Here is a 27,660-nt window from a genome sequence, read left to right as displayed (position 1 = left end):
AGAATATCAATTAATTCATTCTGTCCAGTTACAATATATACATGATTTATTTTTATTGTATTACTGCCTTTCAATTGAGAATCGAAGTTTTTTATATACATAATTAGTAACTATTTCGTTTATTTTTGTTACTACATTTATTATTTTATCTTGTTCTCGTTGATCAATATTATTATTATAATTATATATTAAGATATCCTAAACCCTTTGTCTTTGATATGCACAAGAATGACACGACCTTTTACAATCCTGTCGTTCGTGTGTGCAGTTTATATAATTATCTTATTCTGATGACTTGTAATATTGATATTTTAACAGAACAGATTCAAAACTGTATTTCTTGAATGTCTTAAAACTGTTTCATATTTCTTTATATATATACTAATTTATATATTGCCCTTGATTTTAACTATAAATGTAATATTTATGTAATCTGGTTTATGTTTTTACTGTTTATATTATATATTGCTTAAGTATTATTGTTTATTTTTTGTAACTTCTATGTGAACATATTCAGGATTCTCACATAGACCTTGACTGTTATATATATATATATATATATATACCTGTTTTCTGTTTTTTGTATCATATTAAACAAATAAGTTATTAAAAAACAACAATAAGTTTGTTACGATGGATATAATTTTTAATTAACTCATAAATATTTTTAATTTATTAAAATTAGTGTTTTCGTTATATATTTTCGTTTGTTTTATGTAAATTTGAATAATGATTATCCTCCCAACGTTTATTTTTATTTGCGCAAGACGGCTGGCAGGAGCTGGATGCGAGTTGCCGAAGAAAAACCACAGTGGCGTGCATTTGGAGAGGCCTATGTTCAGCAGTGGACGAATGCGGGCTGATGATGATGATGATGATGATGAATGAAATGTTTTTAATAAAAATTTAATTTTGTAAAGCTTTTTTTTAATGCTAAAATCTATTTATTGAATTTAAAAATAGAGAACATTAATTAGTTATTCTAATGTTGGTAACGTATAAATATATACCTTCACAAATGGTTATACAAACAAACTTGTATCGGAGGGTAGAATTAATATTAAAAATCGTGTTCATATTTAAAAAAAAAAACAAAATCACGAAAAAATACCAAAGGGTCTAAAAAAACTGCCGTCTGCGTCTAATTCACAATAAGTTCCCCTAAGTTAAAGGGCGACATCATTGTTGCGATGCAACAAAAAAGATTTTCGTTGCGCCCGTCGAAGTGGTATTTTTTGCGCTATATCCAAAAAGCGCTAAATTCATATATCGTTTAGGCGTTGCTTACCAATGGCAACCAACTCATGGCGGGGAATCGGGCAACGATCGCTTCGGAAGCGACGTTCATGCATGGTGTTTTAGGCTCCGGGATAATCACCTCGGTCGATGTCGTAACATCACTTCGCATCGCCCAGCGCTGCGGTCAGCTCCTGGATACGTGAGCACTGCACATCCTTGCCATCACACACACATGATCGATCACACTGTCGCTGTACACTCGGATGTCACTGCACACACTATAGCACTGTTATACGGTCGGGTCGCTAGACGGGCGGCGTGCGCTATGAACGCCGATGCATTGGCGGTACTCGGCAGTGCGCCGCGGTCCCGGGCGCGCAACAGCTGACGGGAGGCGCAGTCCCCTCGACCCGCGCCCCTCTTCCTCACTGCCCCTCGCTCCCGCGCGCGCAGCCGGTGCGTGCGCCACACCCCCCGCCTCGCCCCTCACCCCACCTCTAATCCATTATTTACGGACGGCCGACCGGTTTCAGGCGCGTTCGCTGTGCCCGCTGCTTCACGACGATCGTTCAAATTTAATGCCCTTCCTATGTCCGGCCTCTAATGCGATAAGATTACGACCGTCGCGTTTCAGGACTTCTGATGGTCCAGCCAATTTCCATAAAGTAAGTCTATTGACTGTGTTCAAATCTAAATTTAAGCAGCAATAAATGGAGAATTAAATTTTAAATTCCTATTTACCATGTGCTAAGACTGGGACAATGTCGTGATTGATATGACAAGCCAGGTTAACGACCCTATTGGCAGCACAAAAAGTACTAAAACGCCTATATCTTGGGTAAAGTACCTATTCAGTTCACCATTCTGTAAGCCACAAATACGACTTGCAGTAAATCAACGACTTGACCAAACGATAATAAAAAGCTATAAGTGTAGAATCCAGAATTCATTAAATGTTTTTAAAAACGAAGCCATTGCGTCTAATTTAGAATAAAATAATCGTCTACCCCTTACGTTAAAGTAATCTTTAACATTAATCAGAATTTTAAGAAACTTAAAGTGGAATGTTATCTCACTTAGTTCCGAGAAATGTAAAACTCACGTCTGAATTCATAGAAAAGTATGACTTTGACTACAGTCAAATTCAATTGCTTAACTGGAAGTACACTTCTAGATTAGATAGTTAACTGAATATAGAAAAAGACTTATTATTATTTTATTTAAATAATACAAGAAAATGCTTTATAAATAGAACTATCAATCAATATGTTGTGATGATTAGTTATTGAGTCGTCGCATATGGGAGACTAGTATTTTAAGAATTGACCCAAATAAAACAAAAAATCTACGCAGGGAGGATGCAAACTTAAATAATATTGAGAGAATTGTGCCACGAGACCACCACGTCGAACAGCTTCCGTCCGCCAAGGATCATGTTCTCTATCTACGTATAGGACATTAGATACTGTAAAAAGTACAAGAGACTTTGCATGGCTGGAGGTCTAAGTATTAGAGTATTCTGAAGTATTTCATTACAGTATTCCCGGTAATATTAGCGTCGGACGACTGGGTCCAGAGATGCCTACTTCAAGATCCACTTTCGGCGGACAGCCATAGAAATCACGCAGTTCGCGGAACTTTGTTACCTGTGGTGCGGCAGCGCAGCGCGCCAAGGTGAATGCTCGGGCCAAGGACGGCCCGACCGGAGGGGAGGGGACGGGCCGCGACCCCCCTCCCACTATACCTCCCCCGTGCCCGAGTAAAAACGCTCCGAACCTTCGAAGACGGGCGGTGCAACCCAGCAAAAAAAGGGCCCGACGGAACAAATAGAAAACGTTCCGAAAAAAAGATGAATTCATATAACAGGGGTCTCAGATAACAGAACTAGTTACGTACCACTCATGTTGCTTGTCTAAAAAATGAACAGTTCGCATGTCACCTGCGCCTACGCAGACGGGTCACGCACTAAGTTAGCGCTCTTAAAATGTAATAGACGATGCATAAAAACAGCTAACGGAAGAATAACGGACCCGTCTTAATATACAACCGCTTGCTAATCACTTTGATATTATTTACAATTATATCTTTAAAACATTATGATTACATAAAACATAATATCACGCATTACTATTTTTTATCTATACGACTCATACACAAGACAGGGGCAAAGACCATGGAATACCAGGACGACTTCCTAGCTGCTTCGCTCCAACCGGTTACGGTTGCGCATTGTAATAGCTTCCCTTTCCCTACTAGAAAAACTTGCGCTTCGCGATAAGCCCAGGGATTCCTGCTTGACCACGAATGTACAAACGCGGTAAGAGTAATCCTAATAATTATTAATGTTCAATTTGATTTGTTAAAAGGGGATTCGTACTATAATTAATTTCAAAAATGTCACGTGTAAATTATTACAAGATATATAATATCATGACATATATTTCCACTGTAGTATTTCAAATGTATTAAACAATAGTATATTCGATTGTAATTATTTGCCCAGTCTATTGCCTATGTTACATCATCGTACATAAATAGAATCTCCTGGAGTGGCTATCGTACAGTGCGTGCAAGGAGGCGTAACATCCTGCCCTCCTCTAACGTAATAAATGAAAAGTAAGAGAGAAAGAGACGAGGCAGTGTTACAGTTAAGCAGGAACTCTATTTATATGCAAATATAACCTCGGAGTCGACACCTGTTTGCGTATTCTCGGCACTCACCGCGTCGCTTTGTGGCGACTCGGTCTCCGGTATCTTTTAGATAATGGAATACAAAGTTACGATTGTGAGCTATTAAATAAACCAATATCATAATACGCCCTTAACTAGTTGTGTTAAAGTCTAAACTATAATGTGAACACATTTTCATACTAGAAGTAATGTGAAATTTCCTTAATTTTTTTATGTTTTCCTATTATTATTTGAAGACAATTGAAAATTTACAAAAAAATATCAACGCATGTGATATTATATTTAAAATAATAGAACATTTAAATGTACATGTAAGATTCGTTCGATTAGGTATGAGTTATGTCAATCGACACACCGGTAGGTACGTACTTAAATTACTTTATTTTTTTTCTAAGAAAACGATGAAATGGGTACCTGGTATTTACATTTTTTGACTTGATTAATTTGGGACGAATAATATGTAATTATATGTATATATAGGCGCATGAAGAAACAAAGAAAAATATTAATATATGACATGTATGTGTGTGTAATTAAACACACATGTAATATATTATATAAATATTTTTCTTTACTATGTTTGTCAATCCTAACAAATATCATAAATGCGAAAGTGAATTTGTTTGTTAGTTTGAGTTTGAACTAGTCATCCGATCATCATGAAATCTTACATTCAAGTTGACATAAAAGGACATAGGGCATCTAACTCTTGACTCTCCCCACCCCTCTCTAACACGAGGGCGAAACCGCGAGCGGAAACTAGTCTATATTAAAACGTCATCAATACATCATGCTTAGATCAATCTGCCTATAACCTGTCCTTCATGCGATGAGGTGATTGGTTTTTACTTTTTATACAAAGCGTACAACCTTAGCAACGTCTCAAGGTCGATTCAGTAACATGTTAGCTTGGATTAATGAACCATACGGTTTGATTACAAAGGCAGATGATTGAAACTGATGAGAATATAAAATAAGTACTTTACCTATCCAATAACTTTGACAAAGTTTTCATATAACACATAAATCTTAAAAAAATACAGACATGCTTATTTAGTTCTTTAAGAAATATGTACGATTAGAAAGCGTCTTATGTAGCGTCTCATCATCTCTTCTATGTCTAGAAGAGATAAGTTTAGATCATATTAAAAAAACGGTGAAGAGTACAAATTAATTAAAATATGCTGGTATATAGTGCAAAAAATCTAACGTACGATAATACACAGTAAATAGCTAGACAGTAAACGTGGTCATCCTCCGTAAATGTGCGCCTTACTTCCTTTTTTTAAGAAATGTCCTTCAATGCTTTTAGTGATGTCATTTTTTCTCATTATATTCATATTTCCTACATCCCGCATATGAGGTACAAAGAGAGGAATCGTTGCGAAGTTCTCGCGTACATTTATCAAACTCAGACTGACCGGACCCTGAGTGTGTTTCTATGTACGTCTGGTGCGGCAGATAGGTTCACATCGTTTATTTTGTTTACACGTGTTACTCATTCGCGATATCTGCATCGGTGATTCTACGAGGTAATCCATTCGAGTACACTCGATCGTTAATAATAATAACACTACTCATATTTCTGTTTGCGTGTTAGTAACATTGCTCACGTTTTCTATTTATGTCTCTCGTCGTTAGATAATAATAATAATAATGATATTCTTCACACTCACATAATCTGATGGGATAAAAATCCTATTCGACCTGAGTGAGAGTTTAAGCGCAGGAGTAAAGCTAACGTGCTTTCCAAGGTACGTCGGTTATCATTGTCAACCTCTGGGCTAACAGGGAAACCCAATATTTTTATTGACCCGACTAGATCGGCAGCCTTAAGATAGCCACTTGACTATCGAAGCAGAAACAATAAAGCATAACAAAAATACAGATCTTGTGCGTTACTTTATTAGCCGCTATATTTCATTGAGGCGTTTTATCGTGCTAAGCAATCACTGCGTCGCGGGCCCGTCAGCTGCGGGAGCGACGCCCGCGCCGTCCTTTCTTGCCCTTTTGGGCGATGCCTCTTGCTGACACACAATTGAACGTTTCATGGTGCGGATTTTTAATATTAGTTATGTATGGGCTGCATTATTATTTATTTGAATGATTATTTACATATTTTTGTGCAAAACACATGTATCTATGTCTTGTTGTTATATCAATGATAATAAACTAAGCTGAATATATTTTTTTTTAATGATAAACCAACAAACATACATATAGGTGTATAAATATTTTCTCTAAATGCGACAAATGGAAAATTTATATTCTGAAGTGAGAAACTTGAACACAAAGTAACACCAATTTTCCTTTTAGCAGTAGGTACCTACAACAAAAACTAATTAAACTTACTAGAGTTTTCTATATACTTATTTTATAAACACCGGATTTAATCCAAGAACCGGTAGTCGAGAGAAGTGCTTTTCCATCAGCCTGTTCGTAACGTAATAATAAAATTTTGCACTTTGATGTCAGTAGCCGGGCAGTCAGGATTCGAGGGGGCGGAAAATCACCCGCAGTGTCTTCCGTAAGATCTCTGAATTTCAAAGTCAGGAGGGAGCGCCGCGCCGGAAGGCGGCACTGAGCTGCAGCACTACATTCAACCTCTCGCTCACTCTGACCTACAAACGCTCACTCGATTTCATATCCCGTGGAATATCTCTTTCTACGCGCCTTTTAGAATATTTATGGACTGGGGACCCGTGTAGCGATTAGAATGTCATTTCTTTGAAATATTGATAGATTTAGAAGCTTACTTCGCACTCTCCATACGTAGCGTTGCATATTTTACAATTCACGCAAGATTCCATTCTAAAGGGATAAACGGAAACTCTATTGATCTTTTCCTTTGCTTTATTGAACAAGTTTTTATTTAAGCCTTTCCAGTTTTGCAAATTCGCCCACACACCAAGGATATGTTAATTACACAATCATGCTGACCTCAGGATGTAGTCTAGTAGAGAACTAAACATAATAATTTTCACATTCAATTAGCACTGTAGCAGTACCGACAAAAATATTTAGTACTGGCAATGAAGGGACTACAACATTGTTGTGTTCATAGTTTTACTTATAAGTAGCAATAAATGTTATTTGAGAAATGAAACGTACTGCTTACTATTCTAAAAACCAAGACTTACAATTTACGTAGTAGATAGTAAATTGTAACATCTCATAACCTCGTCTAGGTCTAGTTAATTAGGATATTCAAAAGAGCAGTCAGCGGAAGACGCGTGATGACAGCGAGAAGGCCACAATTTACCAATCAATCGGTCACTATAAATAAATAGGTATATTTTCATCATGTTTCAAGCGTTAAAAGCGCTGCATTATGGTTAATTTAATATTTAACGAATTCTGACTGAATTCGAACGGATAAAAATCTCTTCATTTTTTTCTAAAAATCAATTCATAGACATGTGTCGACTATACAATTAGAACAAGGTATTTTGACATTATCATCAACTAATAAACATAAATATCTAAGTAAATAATTTCCGTGATTCTTAATCTATTACAGTTTTATTTGCTGTATCTATTAATCTGATAGCTTTTAAACAAATCTTTGAAGGTCACACAGCATTAAACAAAATATGATCATTTATAATTTTTTAAGAAAAAAAAAACGTGATAATTCTTACAGCCTTATTATATTGAACATGTTGAAGCGCTGTCGCGCTACAGTGATTAGATAATGATACGTAAGTACGTACAAGTGGTCCGCGGGCACGCAATGACGCGACGTTGCGTTGGGCTGCGGCCTGACGCGATGTGACCCGGATTCGAGAATAACTAGCGTTTTTAACGTAGACGTCCGTTGTCATGGGAAGAATGGTAATTTCGATTGTGGTATTTTGTTGAAGTGTGAAGGTTTCTTAAAATATTCAAAACTAACTTATCTTAAATATTATTATTTTGGATAATCTAAACAATAAATAAAGTCGAGTGGAAATCGAAGAATAATTCAAAATGTAACCATTTCCACTTTTATCGGTGTTCTCTGAGAATGTGTAATTGTATAACACAACACAATTTATACTTTGCAATATACTTACAAAACACGTTTAAATTAATTAGTGGCAACGAGTTAGACTGGATCGGTCGCGCACTACGGCCGAAGTGATAAATCTTGCAACAGGCATTAACACGAGGAAAGGGCGACAAAAAACGTGCAAAAAAGTTCCCAAAGCCTTTTCTTCTGCGCCGACGATAAACGGATTTAGGGACGATCGTAGGTGGAATTTGAATATTCGCAGTACTTTGGCCAGAATAACCTCTAGGGTAAAAAGGTGGTTTTCATTCCCGTAGACTTTTTTTGATATATGCTGTATGTATAAAATATTTATCTTCGACAATTCAATTTGCGAGCACTGAATACGACAGTCACTTAGTAAATCGTTGAGGGTATTATTGTAAATCATAAAAACAATTGTAAAATATTATCGCATGAAATATTTTAACTGAAGTGTGCATATATTGTCTTTATTACTTAAGAAACTTTAGACAAGAAAAGTGATCTTCTCACACGCTATACTATCAAGTTCTTATGTATTTAAAAATATTACAAGTATATGATAAAACAGCAATACAATGTAAAGACGACAATTATATTATTTAAGACAATGAAATGCCGACAAAGCAAGCAATTTTTTTCTACGACGAAAACGTATCAGTTTTATGAATAGCAAAAAGTCTAACGGTATTGCGAAGCGAAACCACTGAGTGTAATTACGAACTCTTGTCGGTATATGCAAGATAACAGAGGCGGTCCCGACAAAGATGCGGGCTGCGCCGGAAATGTACTCTCATGCACTGCCCTATTTATAAGCTGCAACTGTGCCGTAGTTCTATGCAAAGGTTTGTTTGTTTTATTTTAAAACGCTATAATTGAAACAAAAAGTTGTTTGGTCCTTCAAGCCGGACAATTTCTTAAACCTCATAATACTTTTAAATTTATTGTAAACAAAGTAATTAATTAATAAGAACAAATATAAAAGTTTAAAAAGACACAATCCAAGTGTACAGGAACAAAGCGAAGTCGATCGTGGCAACGTTCCATTATTCCGTCGAACCCTTCACGTGGGATATCCAATTATAAAATACATATTTAAAGTGTGCAAACGCAGTGGGTCTCTGTAATTCAATTCAGCGTATTGAGTTACTTGTTGACAAATCCATTACAACGGGTGAAGTGGGCAGATAGGCAATTTACTTGATTCGACTTCGATGTTGGAATTTAAGAATGTAAAGTCATCTGAATTGTAAGAAATTAAACGGATACGGATCCAATACAGTTTCGATTATTTAGGATTAAGAGAATTAGGGATGCTCAGATTTCTTCAATAATTGTTTAAAGCGAAATTTTCAAAATCGTTTCAAGTTTTCGTTACAAAGACTAAGTTTACATTAGATACTAAAGTTTTCAAATTGAAACGAAACTCACGTAATTTATTCAGATACGCTAGTTGATTAGTTTCAAAGTTTGGGCTGTAATTAAAAGTGGCGACTGTCAGCGATATCACCGCATACTTTTCTTGGACTTTAAAAGATAATAATACTTAATCACCTTAGTACAATAAAAACTTTCTCGGAAAAGCTCAGTAACAGTAATAAAATCCGACCTCCGTTTCTAAGTACGAGCCGTCATAAGAAAACACTAATTCTTATTTTTATTACAATATTGTTAATCTTTAGATTTGTATTACCTTTTATATAGAAAGATAATTTTAACTATAATTATGTAAAAAAGACGTTTTTTTCCCTCTTGATACATTTATTTAACTTCAAAATATTGATTCTTCTTCGTAGACATGTCTAGCGACAATCGAAGTTATTTTCATATAAAATATCACATTATATACTAATAATAAAAATGTAAATCGGCCCACACGTAAGATGACAATATCAGCTGTTTAAACATCGAACTAGTGGTTTCGACCGATGCGTATATAAAAACTTTTTACCAAACCTACGCAACTTGAAGCGAGTTCAAATGAGGCTAACATACACGGTAAGCCACGCAGCCGTATTATTATGATGCAATATAGTCTTTATGTTGTAAGAAATAGGGATTGTAGAAATCGTTAGTATTGTGGTCGATCCATCGTCACACGTAGAGTAACTTTATGCCGATGGAAGCAAGTTTAGTGCACCTTTGATCTCTTATGGCGTATACGAGGCGTGGATACAATTATTAATTTTATAGTCTAAAGAATAAACGAGACAGGAAGAACGCACTCAAGATTAATACAAACACAAAATAAATATTTTTTTAACTTTAAATGTCGACTAACATTGCGCACAATTATTTCGTAGTATGGAAAGTTAGATATAGCATAATATGTAATGTATTCTTCACGACAATTTTCATACTCAAAGCTTTGAATTGCCATACTAAATCTGTCATTATAGTTCGACATTAAGTAGCCGGTTAAGCGGGCGGAATGTCAATACCATACTCTAATTCATATATAAATACTTCAAATCTGCAATATAATCCTAATTTTGATTCTTACTAAAATCTTCTAAAAATAAAGAGTTATTTACATATAATCTTTATATTCTACATAAGAGACTGCGTGTATTTCTATTTAAATAATTATTTATACTATGACTCTGCTTAAGATCATTCCTTAATCTTCTGTAAAGCGAGTAATAAATATGCCACATTGGTGTCTTGTTTTGATCTTTTCAAATCCAGATCAAGAATAAATAATTGAAGTGAGCTTGGACGTATAAATTCCATTCAAAATAAGCTAGTAGTCATTGCATTAACCGAGAATTGCTCACTGCGGTCAATATTGCGTGAACTGTTCCCCACTTCAGATTCAAGATTCATTGTTTTTATATTTAGTCATTATGTGATAAGAAGTTATGATTAAGCAAATATTAAATACATTATATCCTTTTACATTAGCAGCGTGCGTAAATACTTTGGTAAAAAGTTGAGATAACATTCTATTTTACTTCGAAAATAAAAGTTTAAAAATACAATAATCAAATTAGGTCATGAAATGGTCACTGGAATGAAAGTTAAATGAAATATGGATATGTACCTAGCAGTTCAATACTATATTAAACTAATAAGTATAGGTATGTATTTTAGCATCGATATTTTCTTTCTAGGATCTATATATTTACACAAGAAACTAGAACCGCCATAGAATACGTATTGCTGGTTATAAATTATTATGTATTAATTCGATATTACATTTAATAATAGACCAGTAGTAGTATAGATCACATCATAGCCTTCCGAGCGACGCTTGCCGAGTTGTGTCGACAAGTATGATCGACCTCAGCCGATAGCCAGTGTTCTGCAACACTAGGAACAGGTAACCGCCGCGTCGCGTTCCCACGGAGCTCGGGACTCGGCCGTGCAACGTGCATCCATTCCGCTACGTACCTGTAGACAAAACACACGATTATGAACAATCGTAAATATATACGATCTATTGTGCTTTTATTTATTTACACGTAACCAATGATAAAATTATACATAATTAAATAATCAGATTCGTTTCATTAGTTTCTCAATGATACTTCATATGGATATTTTTTTGCTATTCCCAGAAGATATAGGTATTAATTATCAGAATAATCTCCGGTCTCTCAGATAGATAGAATTTTATTGGTACATTTTTATCATATAAATCGAATTCAGCAATTAATAAACGTATATTAACTCGCATACAAAGTTCGATACGGATCAATACTTTTGGCAATTGATATCGTATTTTAAAGGTCGAGTAAAACATTTTGTATGTAACGTCTCAAAATGAATCGTTGGTAGAAACTGAAGAAGTTTAATTTCAATCACATGTATCTATTGAATGAAGTTTTTTATGTTTATTTTGTTTAAAATAAAAAAATAAAACAACGCCAACGCAACAATTATAAATGTATAACACAATTTGAAATCAATTAAAATTAATGCTATGATCATAAATATTGATTTAAAAACGAAAACCTATTTATAGTACATTATACGTTTCCGCTAATCCACGAATGATATAACAGACACCACCACGAGCAATTATTAGCAAACAATGATCGTTATCGCGACCTTCAGGCGAATTTATCTCGAGATAAAAAAAGCCTACCCGATAAAATCATGTGGAGACCTAAAGTAAGGTAAATGTTCATTTAATCGTTTCATATCGTGATATTCGCACGATTGCCCTTGCCAGTGATAACGCAAGTGTTGATAATGCTATCGATTCACTCGTTTATGTGAAATATGACAATTCTAAACAAAATGTTATAAATAATAATATTTAATAGTAAATTACATATAAATATCAAATGAAGAACGCCGATGTTACATTCCTATTGAATTATATTTGATGTATTAAATTGTCAATGATATATTATGTAACAATTTTACATAGTCATTTTTAATAATAAAATTGTAAGAACGATTATCCCATATTCCCATTTTGAAGTGGAATCACCGGTCGTAGGATTAATTTGTAATAAGTTTAAATATAATTAAAGTTAATTTAAAAATCATTTTTTAAAGCCTCTTTCTGTCGCAAACGTAATTAGTATTCGCATTCGTTAACAAAACAACATATGCACCGAAGGAACACTCTTTGTACGTTTATTAATTTTTTGAAACCATTATTCGGTACAATTTTTTTTTTTAATGATAAAACAAATGTTGTTCATTGTGAAGTACTAAATTGGCTTAGCTAAATATTTTGTCCATAGATATTGTGGTTTACACAATAACAAACAGAAAACCAATACCTGATTTTGATAAAAATTTAATAGTTGGGCAAAAACGAAAAGTTTATTAGTCGTTATCAACCCTGTCATTCGTAGACGTAATAGCGTGGTTGGTGTGTCCGTGGAGGCTGTAGGCGGACGTTTATGATTAGAGAAATGGCCGCTATTAACATCAGACTTTGTTACAAATGTACAAAGTAGCACCCGCGCGAAACCCACAATACAAATGACAGCAGACATGGTACTGTTACATCCAGGGGTATTATAAGAAATAATAAATTATTTCAAAATATGTATTAAAATATCTTTATTTTTGATATAACCCAAAAATATTATGTGTATTTATTAATAAATTAATGTAATTAATGAATTATATTTGGAAATAAGTTAATAAATACTGAATGAAACACAATTGTATTATTGTTCTTAATGCTTTAGTACGCCTGTGCAAACATTGGCTAGCACTGGCACTATAAGAAGTTTAAGTCACACCTCACACTATCAATGCTCCTTCAACCATGCGATCTAAGATGTTAATATCTCTTGCGCCTATAATAACACGTGCCACAATATGTACTCACACTTCAAACGGAACACTGAAATACGTAATATTGATGTTAAGCGGTAAAATAACTTGTTATTGGATACTACCCACCAAGCCGGGCTTGCATGAAGCCCTACTAATGCTACCAATATTCAGACCTTTCTTCTCTCTGATCATATATCCGCCCGTTTTTAATATTCTCTTTACTGTAATGCAGAATGCATTTACGGTAGGTATTGATGCTCCTAAAGACGCGGACCCATATATGTGCGTATATACACACAATGAAAGTAATCGTAATTTCTTGAATTTTCTCTTTCGTTTTATCAATAATACACGTAACTAGTGATCCGCCTTGGCTACGCACACGTACATTTTATTAATAAAGAAATTGATACGATATAATTACAATTTAACCTCATAGCGCTCAGGAAAAATGTAAAATTCTACCAATGAAAACATTTTTTTTTAAATAGTTCCTGAGATGAACCCCTACATACAACTAACAAATTTTATCTCTTTATAATATTAATACATATTGATAATATAGAAGAATTCTTAGTTTACAAATTCAGCTACCACCGATTCTGTTAAATTTCTTCCCATATTAGGTAGCATCGTGATTCCCCAAGCACTTCCCCAACTCACAAGAACGACTATATATTCGTAAAAATTATAGAAAATAATTGCCAACTGTCATTGTCAGAAAATAAATCAATTCCCTGTGGCATAGAATAGTCCCTGTGTCACAAAACGACAGGGAACTATGCCTAGGGGACTGTTTTTTATGTACAAAGTTTACCAAAAAATCATACAAAACATTACTATATTCAATAGGCAAAGTGTTAACTTACTCGAAGAGTAATTATTGTATTAAATTATTGATTGGTTTCTATTTTGAAATTGCGATTCTTTCAACGTACCTAAAGGTATGATTCTGTCGCAGTTTTCAGATTGTGACAAAACTGTTCAAAAATGCTGAAGCCAGTATTCGAGCGCCAGTGGAAATATTTTTGATATTGGTTATTTATATTTATACCTAGAATATAATATGGTCTAGGATCGCTTATAAATTTTGAAATGAAGCAATTTTAATAATCATCTTTCTTGGAATTCAACATACAAGAGACTGTAATTTTCGATGTTTGAATGCGATTAATTGAACATTACATATTATGTTATTATATATGACCTATGACGTACCAAGAATAGGTAACAAATTGATCTTATACATGAACAAAATGTCATGCAATACTAATGATGTAAAATGAGCCTGAAGTCAATGATTTTCGAATTAGTTTAAATATACCTTGTTCTTCATTCACGCAGAAATGTAAAAAATGATCGACGTTATTATTCTCATATATAGGCTAAGTACTTTATATTCAGAATAAAGACACGTTATAAAGTTTATTTGATATTCAATGTAATCTGGTAGCTCATTCCCGTTAAATATTCTAACACAAATTATTTAATAGGCAACAGTGATTGGGTAAATACGCATTAATCGCTGTTTTGTTTCTGATTTGTTGTATGATGCACTAATTAATATCATCAGTTTCAGTTCATTACGTTTTCCATTTCCCCGAAGCCCGATGCGATGTTCCGTACAAAGGCGTAATCGCATCACGCGCTATTCTAGCTCATCTGTTATTGTTGCGCATACCACGAATCCGCTGAAAGCCCTCATTATACCTTTGTTGGTGGCGTAAACAACCGCTCTACACGTTCACCGACATGACGTGTTATTAAAAGCAATTAAATCTTCATATTACTACTTGAAAGTTGTGTTATATTGATTTATATCATACAAATTATCTAAGAAGTACTGGTTTATTTTAATTCCATATAATTTATTAATAAGGTTCTGTTTGAAAGAACATGTTTATGAATTTTTTGTAACTAAATTGTATGCCATTATAACTATAGTCAACAATTATTGCATTAATTATGGAGATACCAAAAATACTTGGCAACACCACGGTAAATATGTTTAAAAATCTCGACTACGGAATGTTGGCTGGAATGGCAGCAACATTTTCTACTCTATTTGTATGTCGTCGAGTCTAAGCCACGGCGGTTTAGTAAGTTTGCCCAATAGATCTCAGCTCAAGATATTCAGAGATACGTAGGCCGTCTCGACGTCAAAATCGTTGCAGTTATATTAGTTTGTCCTAAACCAACAAGTTCGTCGCTACTTACGACTTAATATAGCACAGGACATCGGTGCAGCGCGGCGCTGCCGCTCCGACCAGGTAGAGGCGCACAATGCTACCCAACCAGCTGTTCCTACCTGAGTGTTTACCGTCACTGTTTGCTCGCCTCCTACGAGAGCTTCATTTTTCTTCACAAAAGAAATCGATCTCTGTGTAATTGATCCGCGAGACTATGCCCGGAGCACGCACTGGCATATAACCCTATAACTGCGCACTACTTTTACTCCCCTCGAGTGATCGCGAGGGGATACTTAATCCCCTGTCTATTTCAAACACGTTTTACCTCATTCGTTTCGCGTCCAACAAAAAACTTTATTAGATTTACTAGCTGTAGCGATCAATAAACTGCCTGTTGTGATTTGACAGACCCACCCTGACGATCTGAACAATAACTAACACCAGTTATGTAGCCGTAATTTTTTAAATGATTCACATGTTTTAAGTAACCTATTAATACATCGTAAACTTATTTTATTCTATGTAAAACAAAACCTGCCAAATTGAAATGTTTTCAAAATATTCTGTACGTATCTTTATTACGTAAATAATGGAATTATGAAGGTATCGCTTGGTTTTGGTGTATTTTATATAAAATAACAATCATCTCTTTAAATTTAATATTAAACTAAAGTCACACAGTCAGATTTAATTTCCAAACGAGTATAATTAATTTTAATTATTCTGTGAAAAAATAATTTATACTAATTAATTCCCACGCTTATGAAATGGGAACAAGTTTTAATTCTACGACATACCTATTTAAGAAGTTGTTGAGGACTATTTCAAGATCAAGGTCGTTCGCTACTCACTGATATCGTGGCAATTACAAAGCAAAACTTACTATATTTTACAACATACTGTAACAAATTATATAAATATTAAAGGAATTGTTATAAAGCACAGACGCTACTATCCGTACAATAAGGTTAAGTATCTCGAGTGATAAATGAAAATAGTCGGCGAGGGGGGGCGGACTCCCGCGGAGGCTGCACACATGGCCTTATCGACCTAGCTGTGCGGTGTAAGGATTACGATAAAGCGGAAATCATTGTCTCTTAAAAATGCTTATTTCATATTTTAATTGAGAATAATGAATTATTAATACGTAATTGTAGCAATAAAAAAAACTTGATTTATAATATGTATATATATGGATCAATAATCGTGTAGGTTTATGTTAAGAAATACAGGTTATTCCATTAAAAATCGTGAATTAACTGTAAACTACCCAATAGACTTATAAATCTAGTATAGAATGCGCCAGTCGCTCATCACTTCCATACGTACCACATGACTGACACACGCATCTTGTAATAATAGCGGGCACGCACGAGCACGAGCCACGCGTGAGAGCGACTGTCGAAATAATTGTCCATTACGATTACACCGCACACCGCACGCCGCACGCCGCCCGACGCGCGATGCAGTGCGTGGGGGACCTTGTGATGTTACATGTACCTAGTTTAAATAGATTGCCTTCATTAAGTGGACTTGAGAGTATCGAACATTTTTATTCATTATTAAATCATTAGAGTTAGTGTATCGGTGACTTAGAAACAAGAAGCCGAATTTTCGTTTATGATACAAAGATAAAATTAACAATTAGTGTAATTATATATAAATAAAAGTTTATTTTCTCAAAATAAATTGTTTATTTTAGATAATTTGTTTAAAAATCGCCTTCACATATTTTATTTAAATATTAAATAAGGATGAAAGTCCTTTGATAACGTTTTATATAAAATACGTCAGACCAAATTATTATTGTTACACAGAGGTCTTGTGTCGTGTTGAATAATTCAGTTGTCTGTCGTACAAAAAAGAACACGTGTAAAGCTAACCAACATAACAATGACAGCGAAAATGTTAAGGGCTAACGAATCGCTAAAATAACATACATATTAATAATAAATTTTCGCATCTTACATAATAGCACTTGAACGAATGAGCTAATTTTTTTAAGCTTGACTGTTTTTTTTATAACTGATAAATTTATGATAATGTGGAATTTGAAATACTGGAATGTCACGAACTTAGTAACACGTTGTTAAGTATGTAAAGACCGAATCACGGCATAATTTAATTAACTAATGGTCGAAATTCGATTACAACCATTATTGAAAATTTTAGGAAAACATATGTGAATTTGCATTATCCGAACATGTTTTTTATACTTTTATTTCTAATTTCGTTTTATGTTGATTCGGTTAATAAATAGAATATACTGTTAAGTATGTAACAATTCGACATCATTTAATTTAAATAACGTCATCATCTACAAAATGTCTTAAATTAGAAGTACCTACACATATCGTATATAATTCAGTCGGCGATAACTGAGAATATTACGTTAATAATATTAAAATCAGTAATTCTAAAGAAAAACTATGATAAGATTGAACATTTTTTAATATCGCCTACGTGAGACCCGTCACATTGTAGGCAGCGGGGTTGAAGGGCACGGGATGAGAGCGAGGGGTAAAAGGGAACAAACTCGTAAAAGTAAAAATAACCGGCGACACGGACTTCTACGAATCAACAGATGGGATACCGAATCCTAGAAGCTGTAAATCTCTACAAATAAAGGTGATATTGCTTTAACAAAATAAACCTACGAGTAGTGTATTCATTAATGCATATCATTAATTTATCAATATTCGAATGCCATCTGTCACAACACAGTCCGGAAACAATAAAGCATCGAAATTAAGCATTCACGATAACATGTTAATCTGTTGAGAGTTATGCGCACATTCAATTCTGATAGTATTCAAAAATTTAGTAAGTATCGATGAATAGGTTAATTAATTATTTGTTATGATGCACATGCTTCGTAATACCAAACGAAATAATCAAGCACACTGTGGGTGAGCTTAAAAAACAACAATGTTTAAGCTATTTTTATTGAGCGCTACTCGGTGTCATTCCGTCGACGAATTAATTAATGTATAGGTAGTTAAGGGCGCCGATATTTAACGATGTTTTATTTTCGAAACGTTAATTTTTATTATTAGTGCTTTATAGTATCATTATAGCATGTTATGTTGTTTTAAGAAAATAAATAATATGCAGATTTAAAATTTTAATCGAAATTTAAAATCTTATTTATCACTTTAAATTTCAACGCGTTTGCTAGCAATAGCTAATATTTATTGTTTACAGGTCGGTGGCTCCTCATATCCCGAGCGTTACATCAAGTTGTAGAAAGTTGCAAGTGGCTGTGGCATAAGACTAAGTTTCCCAAACTTTCACGTTGACTTGGGGGAGCAAATTTCGAAACGTTGTTGCTATGTTACTGGAATTGGGTAATAATTTATATTTTCGTTTTAAAGCTTTCCCTAGTCGAATTAATACTTTGTGAGAGCTAATGTGTATTAGAATTTAGAAAAATATAATAAAAATTAAAGGCCTATGTTTTTTTTTTGTTGTATTAATTCATATTTTAGTCTCCACAAATAAAACGCGACAGCTGTAAATTGTGAGATTTTAATTTTAGACATAAATCTATATTAAAAAATAAAATACAATTACATATAACGAAATAACACTGATTTATAGAATGCATTCTATTATATCTACTAAGCCACTTATTTATAATACATACATAACACGGATGAATGTCTCGGTATCCATTTAAAATATTTTAAAAATAAAACAAAAGGGTAAAACAATAAATTCAATTCGGCGGAAGGATATGGAACGTTGTAAATGTCAATTACAGGGTCACCTCGTCTATCGGATGGGAATACGCGAACTGGCGGGATCCTGACTCAGGGGCGTGAGTGACGTGCCGCAAATCGCAATCAAAGTTTAATCAAAGCGGCCGACAACGGCCGACAACGCGCATCTGTGGAGCGGCGTGCAGGCGGCGCAGTGGCGAGCGCGGCTAATTGAGCGGAACGGCTCTGATAGCGAACATCGTAAGTTAACAGCGGTAACCTCGAAGTCTCAGGTATCCTTGTTCATATCGATGACAATTTACTTGCAAATCATTTCTTCCAAAGGAGGTTCCAAATTGAGGTGAATCTATTTCTATTCGATTTATATAACAAGACTAAAGTCTAAAGAATTATATAAAAAAACGAAATTAGGTAGATATTTTCGCTAACCCCATTATGTCAGTATATTTTTTAAAACCTACTTGTAATATAAATATCTTTCATTTTGGTTAATATGACAAACATTGCGTAAAGGAATGCTACTGTTATGTTAATTTAATGTTCAAATATTTCGAGAATGGTCTCGTGAATCTCGTATCTTCTATAAACGCTCAAAAAACCAAATTGACTTAATGACAGTATAAACTGAGAAATAATTAAAACAATTATCCGCACACTATTTGACGCCAGTGCCTAAGCTTATCAATCAAGTGGGATTACATGACAAAGGGGTTGAACACACGGGAGAGAGAAAGCCTATGGGAGCTCACGCTTCCGCGGTATGCCGAGAATGTTAAGTTTGGCCCCGTCAAAGAGTTTAGAGTACCTTTTAAAATTGAAACGCCAAACACTGAGGCAGCTTGCGATGCGCTAATTGAAAGGTTTTAACTACGAATGTACAGTAAAAGCGTTGAATGCATTGCTCGTCTATTGTAAACAAAAAATAATAATAATAATGCTGTCCGGTTTTATTATAGTTAGAGAATGATTTTGTTAAACTATCTTTGATTTATTTGATGAAGTAGCAAATGTTTCAATCGTCTTATGTCATTTTGAACATATTTGTTTATATTGCATAATCCATTGTTATTAATGGTTATCGATTCTATTCTTTTTATCGTTGAAACATTTTTAAAGAGGTTAACGAGCAAAAGGGCTGTAAATATTTCAATCAACAACAATAAAACGAAATGTGTGTTGAAAGGGACTTGCGAGCAAAAAACAGAAATAGTTTCTGGACGGCTGTTAGTCATCGACAAAGCGTTAACGCACATAGTGACGGAACGATAGCTGCCCGAGTGATGGATTGAAAATAAATCACTCTTTTATACATTCAAATAAATATGCGACTATTTTTACTTAAGCCTCAAATGGTATCATTTAAATATGAATTTTGAAATTTTTATTAAATAAGAAATTAATACTCAAATCAAATTAGTTAATCAACTGTACAAAATATTATCTTACACCAGGCACTTCACAAAACCCAAATATCTTGGAATATAACCTATAATGTATGATACATCGCATCTGGCTGGAGAGGCCCTTACGCAGCGTTGGCTGATTCATATTCTCCACTCCCGGAACTCATCTGGTCCAATGGCCATACGTCTTCAAAGATACTCCTAACATAGCTAGTTCCATATCATCCTGAGCAAGTTTGTTTTGTGGATAAACCCGCAGCTAGTATCCACATATTTTATTATTTTACGGCGATTATGTGATATTTGGTTATGACATAAAATATGTAATTGAGGTTGTGTATGTATCTGGGGTGCATGTCAGTCGCCTCCTCGTGGCGCACCCTGGGCAACGGGGCCGGCTTGAGCTTGCTCGTCGGCCACGGCTAAGACTGACGCGGAGGGATGCCGCGGGGTCGCTCCTGGTACTTCTCCGACCAGCGGAGTGGACTGTGTGAGCGACCTCGTTGGCAAGAAGGGGGGGGGGGGGGGCTCGTTATGAGCGTCGGAGGTGTGGTCGTGCATCGGTGGTTAGCGGCGGAGCCAGTCATCCTATCCGCCGCAGGGCGTCAGCCCTTGGCGCCCGGCCTCCAGTGGCGGACTCGGGGGTGTCCGTTACGTTAACGGGACGGAGGCAGCGGAGGAAGGCGCGCATTCATTTATTTGGCCGCTTTACTGTGGCCGCCGCAGGCGGGGCCGCGGTGGTAAGCCATGGCGTTCCCGTAGCCCCACCATTATGCGGTGCGGTGGAAACCCGAGGAGATTTTAGTGGGTATGACAGGGCATTAGGCCCCGGTTGAGTCCCACATACCCGTCCCGGTTCCCCGACCGGGCGGCATGCGTAAATGCATTTCCTCCTCGTAAAATAAAAAAAAAAAAAGGTTGTGTATGTATCTAATACCAAAAGACATAATGCCATTATCATGCAAACAATCATATTTAACGATAAAATTTATTTCGTTACCAAAGTAATATATGTATAAGAAATATACCGTTTTTTGCTCAAAAATCTTGCTGATTACCTTTTTAGCTCTTTTATATTATTTAAAACTTAATGTGGAAAACATTACGTTTTTTTTTAAAACAATAACTTTAAACTTAGCACGGAGAAGTAATAATTAAACCATATTTCTTTTAAATTGCAAATATGTTTGGGTAATAAAATCGCTGAATGGTTGTTGGAAATTTATAATATCTAATAACGAGGATACATTTTTAATGTGACTTCAATGGTTCCTTGTTTAAACGAATTGTTTTGGTCTCATTGATGAGCGGAAACCTTGGAAAACTAATTTTAAGTGCTAAGCTAAATAAAAGCGCAGACGAAGCCGCTGATAAAGGCTAGGCTATAAAGGATAGCTTATAACAAAAGACACGCAACGGCAATAAAAAGGAAAACTTAATGCACGTTGTCGAAGTACGAATTTAAAGAACGTGATTTCAACTTCGTTATGATTTCAATTAATTTTAAAAAGTTACGAACAAGAAAATAATTAAAGTTATGTGGAGTTGAGTATGCACTGCGGTATTTAATATACTGTATAAGTAACGAAATATGTATTGGAAATTATTTAAGCAAGGCAAACAGTCAGTTACGCTTGTTTGCCTTTAATGAAACGAAAACATTTTTATTACATTTTGTTACATGCGACTGCCATAAAAATATAAATAAAGATCATCTTCACGTGGTGTTCAGAGCCGTACTGGGAATGCCACATGTAGCGACGTCGTCAAACGATTTTTTATCGACTTTCAAATGTTTCGTAATTATGCATCGACATCATCGGTATTGCTTATCCATTGGCGAACGGAATTTGTTTTACTTAGGAAAAGCATGAACTTGATAGTACGTAAAATGTCTTTTCAATAAGATAGCGTGCAAACCAAAATATTTTACAATTTATGTGATGAAAAATATAACTATACTAACATTATAAATGCGAAAGCAACTCTGTCTGTCTGTTGTTAAACTACTTTGGTTAAACTACTGAACCGAATTTGATGAAATTTGGTATGAAGTAAGCTTGAACTCCAAGGAAGGACATAGGGTTTTTATGTATATCACCAGACGACCAACCGTTAAAACGCTAGCGAATAATAATAAAGTAATAATTACTCCATTCGATTTATGGAATCTTTTGGATTATACCAGAGTTAGTAAGTACAAGGGTTGTTGGTTATTTTAATCCATCTTTCAGACACTTCTGTGGATTTCGAGCCTATGTTACAGTAATTGATTCATGAGTCGTTATATTATTTCAAGGTTGTAATTATCGATGTTGGCTTGAGCCGCATTTCTTCGCGTGCAGCTTTCACCGAAAACTCATTAGTCGGCACGCGTCACGTACCGCGTAACCGGTATTATTAGGTTTCACTAGGTAGGTATTCTTCAAAGGTAGGTATATTATTATTTTTAGCAATGAAAGACAAATACGACCATGACTTTGTAAGAACAATGTTGCTTTAATTCCTAACTAAAAGTAATTTCGATTTAACGATCTTATTTATTAATATTATTATAATATTTATCCAGTTTGTGAAGCAAGGTAAGAGCATAGACGAGTAATTACCACTTCTTTTTGAGTTGTGTTATTTATAGACCGAGTAAATTTCAGACTTAATTGTGCAGTAATTAAGCTGCGATAAGGGAACTTGTTAACCTGATCTCGAGAGATTTGTTACAAAGCACTGTTACTCCAGTTCAGTTTGCCGATTTTGATATCAGCTCCCTTGAGGCCGCCTTTGGCTCCGAATGCCGTTCGCGTATGTAATTGATACGGACACTTATCGAGATTCTAATCTTGTGGGGACAGACACTGCTCTGCTCCATTTACTTAGCAATTTAGCAGTTATTTACTTTCAATATACATGTATTATGTGTACTATCAGTATAGCACTGTTCCTTTTTTTTTCAATATTAAGACGAGTAAGACAAACTTATAGGTACATAATTTATCTTATTTCCTATTTACATTTCAGTAGTTTTAATTTTGCATGGATTTTGCGTTTGTGTGTCAGTTACTTTTTTTTAAAGTTATTAAATATTATCGCATCACTTGCGTGCGCGGCGATTTTTTTTAGCATTGCTGACTGTCGAAAGCAAAAGTACCAGGCGCGCATAGAGCGCGCGGAGGCGTGCGGCGTGCGTGTCGAGTAGACGGCATCACGGTACGAGGGTGGATCGATACGGCCGCATTGTTCCCGCAGCCCGCGCTCCCCGCACCCGAAACTCGCCCCATTTGATCCCCGACGCGGCGAAACAGTTTTTGTTGCAACGATGCAAGAAGGCCTAAGAAGCGTAATAGGAAACCAATAATCAGAATTTTTAGAAGCTTAAATTACAACCATATCGTTTGTACTCTTAATCATATTTTTGATAGGTAAAGACTAGGAAGTACGTTATTATTGAGAAAGTAAAATATAGTGATGTACCATAATAATACAAAGTTGTCACAACTAGCGTCGTGAATCAATTTTAAATAACAGCTATTCAAATCTGTCATTATCAAACATTTTGCATTGTTCTCCAAGACACCTTGGCATAGCAAAGAATATGTTGTGAAATATTCGGGGATGAGCAATAGTTATAGGTACATCCAAAGTAATTTTTAATCAAGGTGAAAGTTATGAGTTTTGTAGGTATATAATAAAATCACATAACTTAATCGAAAGCATAACTGAGTTTTCTTTTTCCAGATATAGCAAGTCAAAGGGTATGTGGAGAAGTGCCCTTAACCGATTTGTAAGTAGTACTGCCGATCAAAAACAGAAAATTACTTTCTATATTGATTTCTAACGTCATTGACCTAATTCTGTTTGCTATAAAACTAAGATCATGATGAATGACAGCTATATTTAAGTATAAATTGCCATATGCCATGTTTTCAATAAAAAATGAATATACATATGTGTACGAATTGAGATAGATGATAGATGTCTGACGGCAATGCGATAGCTTAATATTGGACTTCTCGTTACTAACCATACCATATACAAGATATTTCGACAAAATGGTACAAAAGGGTACAAAATGGTCATGAATGCCTATAAGAAATACTTAATTTAGTAATTCGATAATTTCTAAGTATCGTTTACAAAAATCATACCGATTTTCAAACGAATGTTAAAAGCCATAATTACCTTTGACACGCATCTCGATTAAAAAAGAAATGATGCATAGAAAATTCAACGGCACTTGGCTCACACCTCGAAATAACGATAAAGCGAACCGTTCAATTTAAGTGAGCAGTTATTGCATAACGGTATTTTGCATCGCGGTGCAACTTTAATTGGAAGGGTTATTGGCACCAAAGCAACAGATCTAAAAGATAACACTGACATCAATCTACCCGTATGCTTTGAATATATTATTTAAGCATATTATAAAACTAAGCTGCACACACAAAGCTTAAGACCAAGAATATTTTATCATGCGAAGAGCGGTTCTATTGAATGTTGTAGTGTGCATTTACACAGTTCCCGGGATATTGCTTGAAAGTCCAGCAAGTTTATATACACATAAAAATATCGATAAATATATAGTAAATATTTCTAATATACATAAAGTATACGCAATATACGCAATTAATCAAATTATATTTATTTAAAAATATTGGAAAAAATTAATATAAATTATACATTTTATATATTATACTTATTTTTCTCTAATGTATGTTCGTTTAAATATATAAATATTTTTGTGACAATAAATAATAATACAGTCAATACGAATACTTTTTTTCCAAAATTACAAGAATATTATTTTAAAACTAAATATCGTCTTATTTTTACAAATGATTTATATACCAAATGCAATCAGTACAGTTAGGGACTGTGCAAAAAACTGAAAGTCACTTTTTGTTTACGCTTCGAAACATTTTAAATCAGTCTAACTTGAGTTCTATGACGATAAGTTTGGGTTGCATTTTGAATGTCAAAAAAAGAACAAAGCGATCTTACTTATGAATAGCCTAAAGCTTTTTTATTTACATATACGCATACCATACACTCATACCGTATCTTGAACTTGACTCTAAGTATCATTTAAAAATGGCTTAAGTGATTTTAGTTTCAAATATCTAAGACCTCTTTGATTAATATTGATTGTACCTATAAATCTTTTCATTCTGTATATGTTAATCCTAACCGAAAGCTGTATTTACCTGTTCAATATAATACCAAAACAAATAATTTACAAGTATTCTAGAAACAGCTGTTTGTAAGTAGTTATCTATTTTCCTCTTTTACTATCCAGCTAAGCTTGAAGCTTGGTTATAGAAGTGGAGATGACAATAATCCAACTGATCATGTCGAACCTACGATCGTGACTTCGCTTGGCAAAGCATATTCCGTTGAGCTATTGACGTTATAATATTTGTTTTATTTGTAAATATTCCTATTATGTGTACTTATATCCAAAAATGATATATCTTTTTGTTTAAGGTCTTATCGTAAAACAGTTAGGCTACAGACGTAATCACGTTCACATCTACAGAGAGAGAGAGAGACAGTCTCGCAATGGATTTCAATAGTATAGATCTATTCACTCACGAAGGTGCGCCCCTCCTCGTTAAATTATCGGCGTGCGTTTGTATGAAAAATGTCTTAGACTGCGTGACATTACTAAAGTAAGAATAAAGACAGCAAAAAAGATACTAAATAGATTATATTCACGCCGATATTTTAACGTGGAGACGCGCGTCTTGGTGAATGAACAGATCTACAAGATATATACATAAGTCAAAACGTTGCGCTGATTCAGTAAAGTTGACCTAAATTTGTAACTGGTTACGTTACTCATGTTTGGTTACTCGTACCGATTTCTTGTATCTTTGCCCCCTCTGTAAATCGAAGACATGCTTAGCTGTCGATGTCGTGGTATCGTCGTTAACATCTGTTTATCGGTAAAGCTCAGGTAATTCATTAGCCGAGTATTTATGTTACGAGGTTGTTAATGGCTCCGAAAGATCAGATAGCAATCGCTCTGCATACATGCTTGTATTAGGCTGGTTAAGACCCCAGTTATTTCGAGTTATTAATCAGACCTAATTTAGTCTTTAAAACGATGCCATACACTGATGATTTGTTCTCTTTTATAAATTAATGTATCTAGAAAAAGAAGATACACTTCCTTGTCCTTAAACGGTAAAAAGCTCAACTTGGTAAGACTTGGTAAGGTTAATAAGGATCAAATTTAACCTTGATCTTTTAATTACAGATACTAATAGAATATAGTCGTGATGACTCAGTGACTTGAAATGTGAATTTGCACAGAAAATAGTGGGTTTAAGTCCAGGTAAACAGTACTTGGTATTTATTGTCTTTATTTGTGTTTCATTTCGTGTAGAGTGAAATTCTGCCACAAGTGTATTTACCAACCCATATTAAAACGGCGTAGTTTAACAAGCTCTTAATCTTTTACTCAGCTATTAATCTAAGCTAAGGCTAGACTGCCTGTCGCTATACTTTTACTTTTGATAATATTCAAAGTTAAGAAAGAGATGGATATATATCTTATAGATACCAATATTTGTTTGTTATTATAATACGTTCTTGTCACAATAACGCAAGTAATTGCGTGGAAGGTATTTAACTAGCTAATAAGCTCGTAACTACATCAGATATACCGCTGGCCCATTATAACTTTCCATCGTAAATATATAGAAGTCGCTTATAGATTCTGCAATCTCAGTATAGTCTACCATACCTGCAGATTTAATATTCAGGTTATAAAACTATATTGCGCTGCTTTAAAATGAATACTAAAATATCTTCTTGTTAAAGTGAAGTAATCGTACAGTACTTAAATTTATGTGGACTGTATGTAGTCAAATTTCAATATACTCGTATACTATTGCTGTGTTCCTGTTCGGGTGATTGAGCCATTGTAACTACTGGCACAAGAGACCTAACATCTTAGCTCCCAATGATTAATATTTCTTAAAGCGCCTGTGTCCACGGCCAGTGGTGATCTCTTACAGTCACGTGGCCGATTTGGTCGTCCGCCTATCTCATAAAGTGGTGTCGTAGTCATACGTAAAAAATATAAATAATTGGTGAAAATATGAAAGATTACGTAATCTTTAAGCTTAAACTGTACGTTTCATAATTTGTTTAAATTT

The 27,660-nt window shown here is 34.7% G+C and overlaps 1 protein-coding gene across 3 annotated transcripts in view; it reads right to left on the bottom strand.

Moving 5' to 3' along the window:
* The window catches only part of Jing (jing), a 128,347-nt gene that overhangs the window by 37,823 nt on the left and 62,864 nt on the right, over positions 1-27,660 (bottom strand). Inside the window, exon 1 of one of the 3 annotated variants that reach the window (XM_064219668.1) lies at positions 1,289-1,634. The exons of 1 other annotated variant lie outside the window; for it this stretch is intronic. Coding sequence is in view for 1 of the 2 variants with exons in the window: in XM_064219662.1 (XP_064075732.1) it covers positions 1,379-1,398 (20 nt within the window). In the remaining variant the exon portion in view is untranslated. Of the gene's footprint in view, positions 1-1,288; positions 1,635-27,660 lie in introns of those variants that run through there. One more of the 3 variants, XM_064219662.1, reaches the window with a different exon arrangement.

Source organism: Vanessa tameamea, chromosome 3, assembly GCF_037043105.1.
Source record: "Vanessa tameamea isolate UH-Manoa-2023 chromosome 3, ilVanTame1 primary haplotype, whole genome shotgun sequence".
Lineage (NCBI taxonomy): Eukaryota > Metazoa > Arthropoda > Insecta > Lepidoptera > Nymphalidae > Vanessa > Vanessa tameamea.
This window is presented reverse-complemented; position numbering and strand designations above follow the sequence as displayed.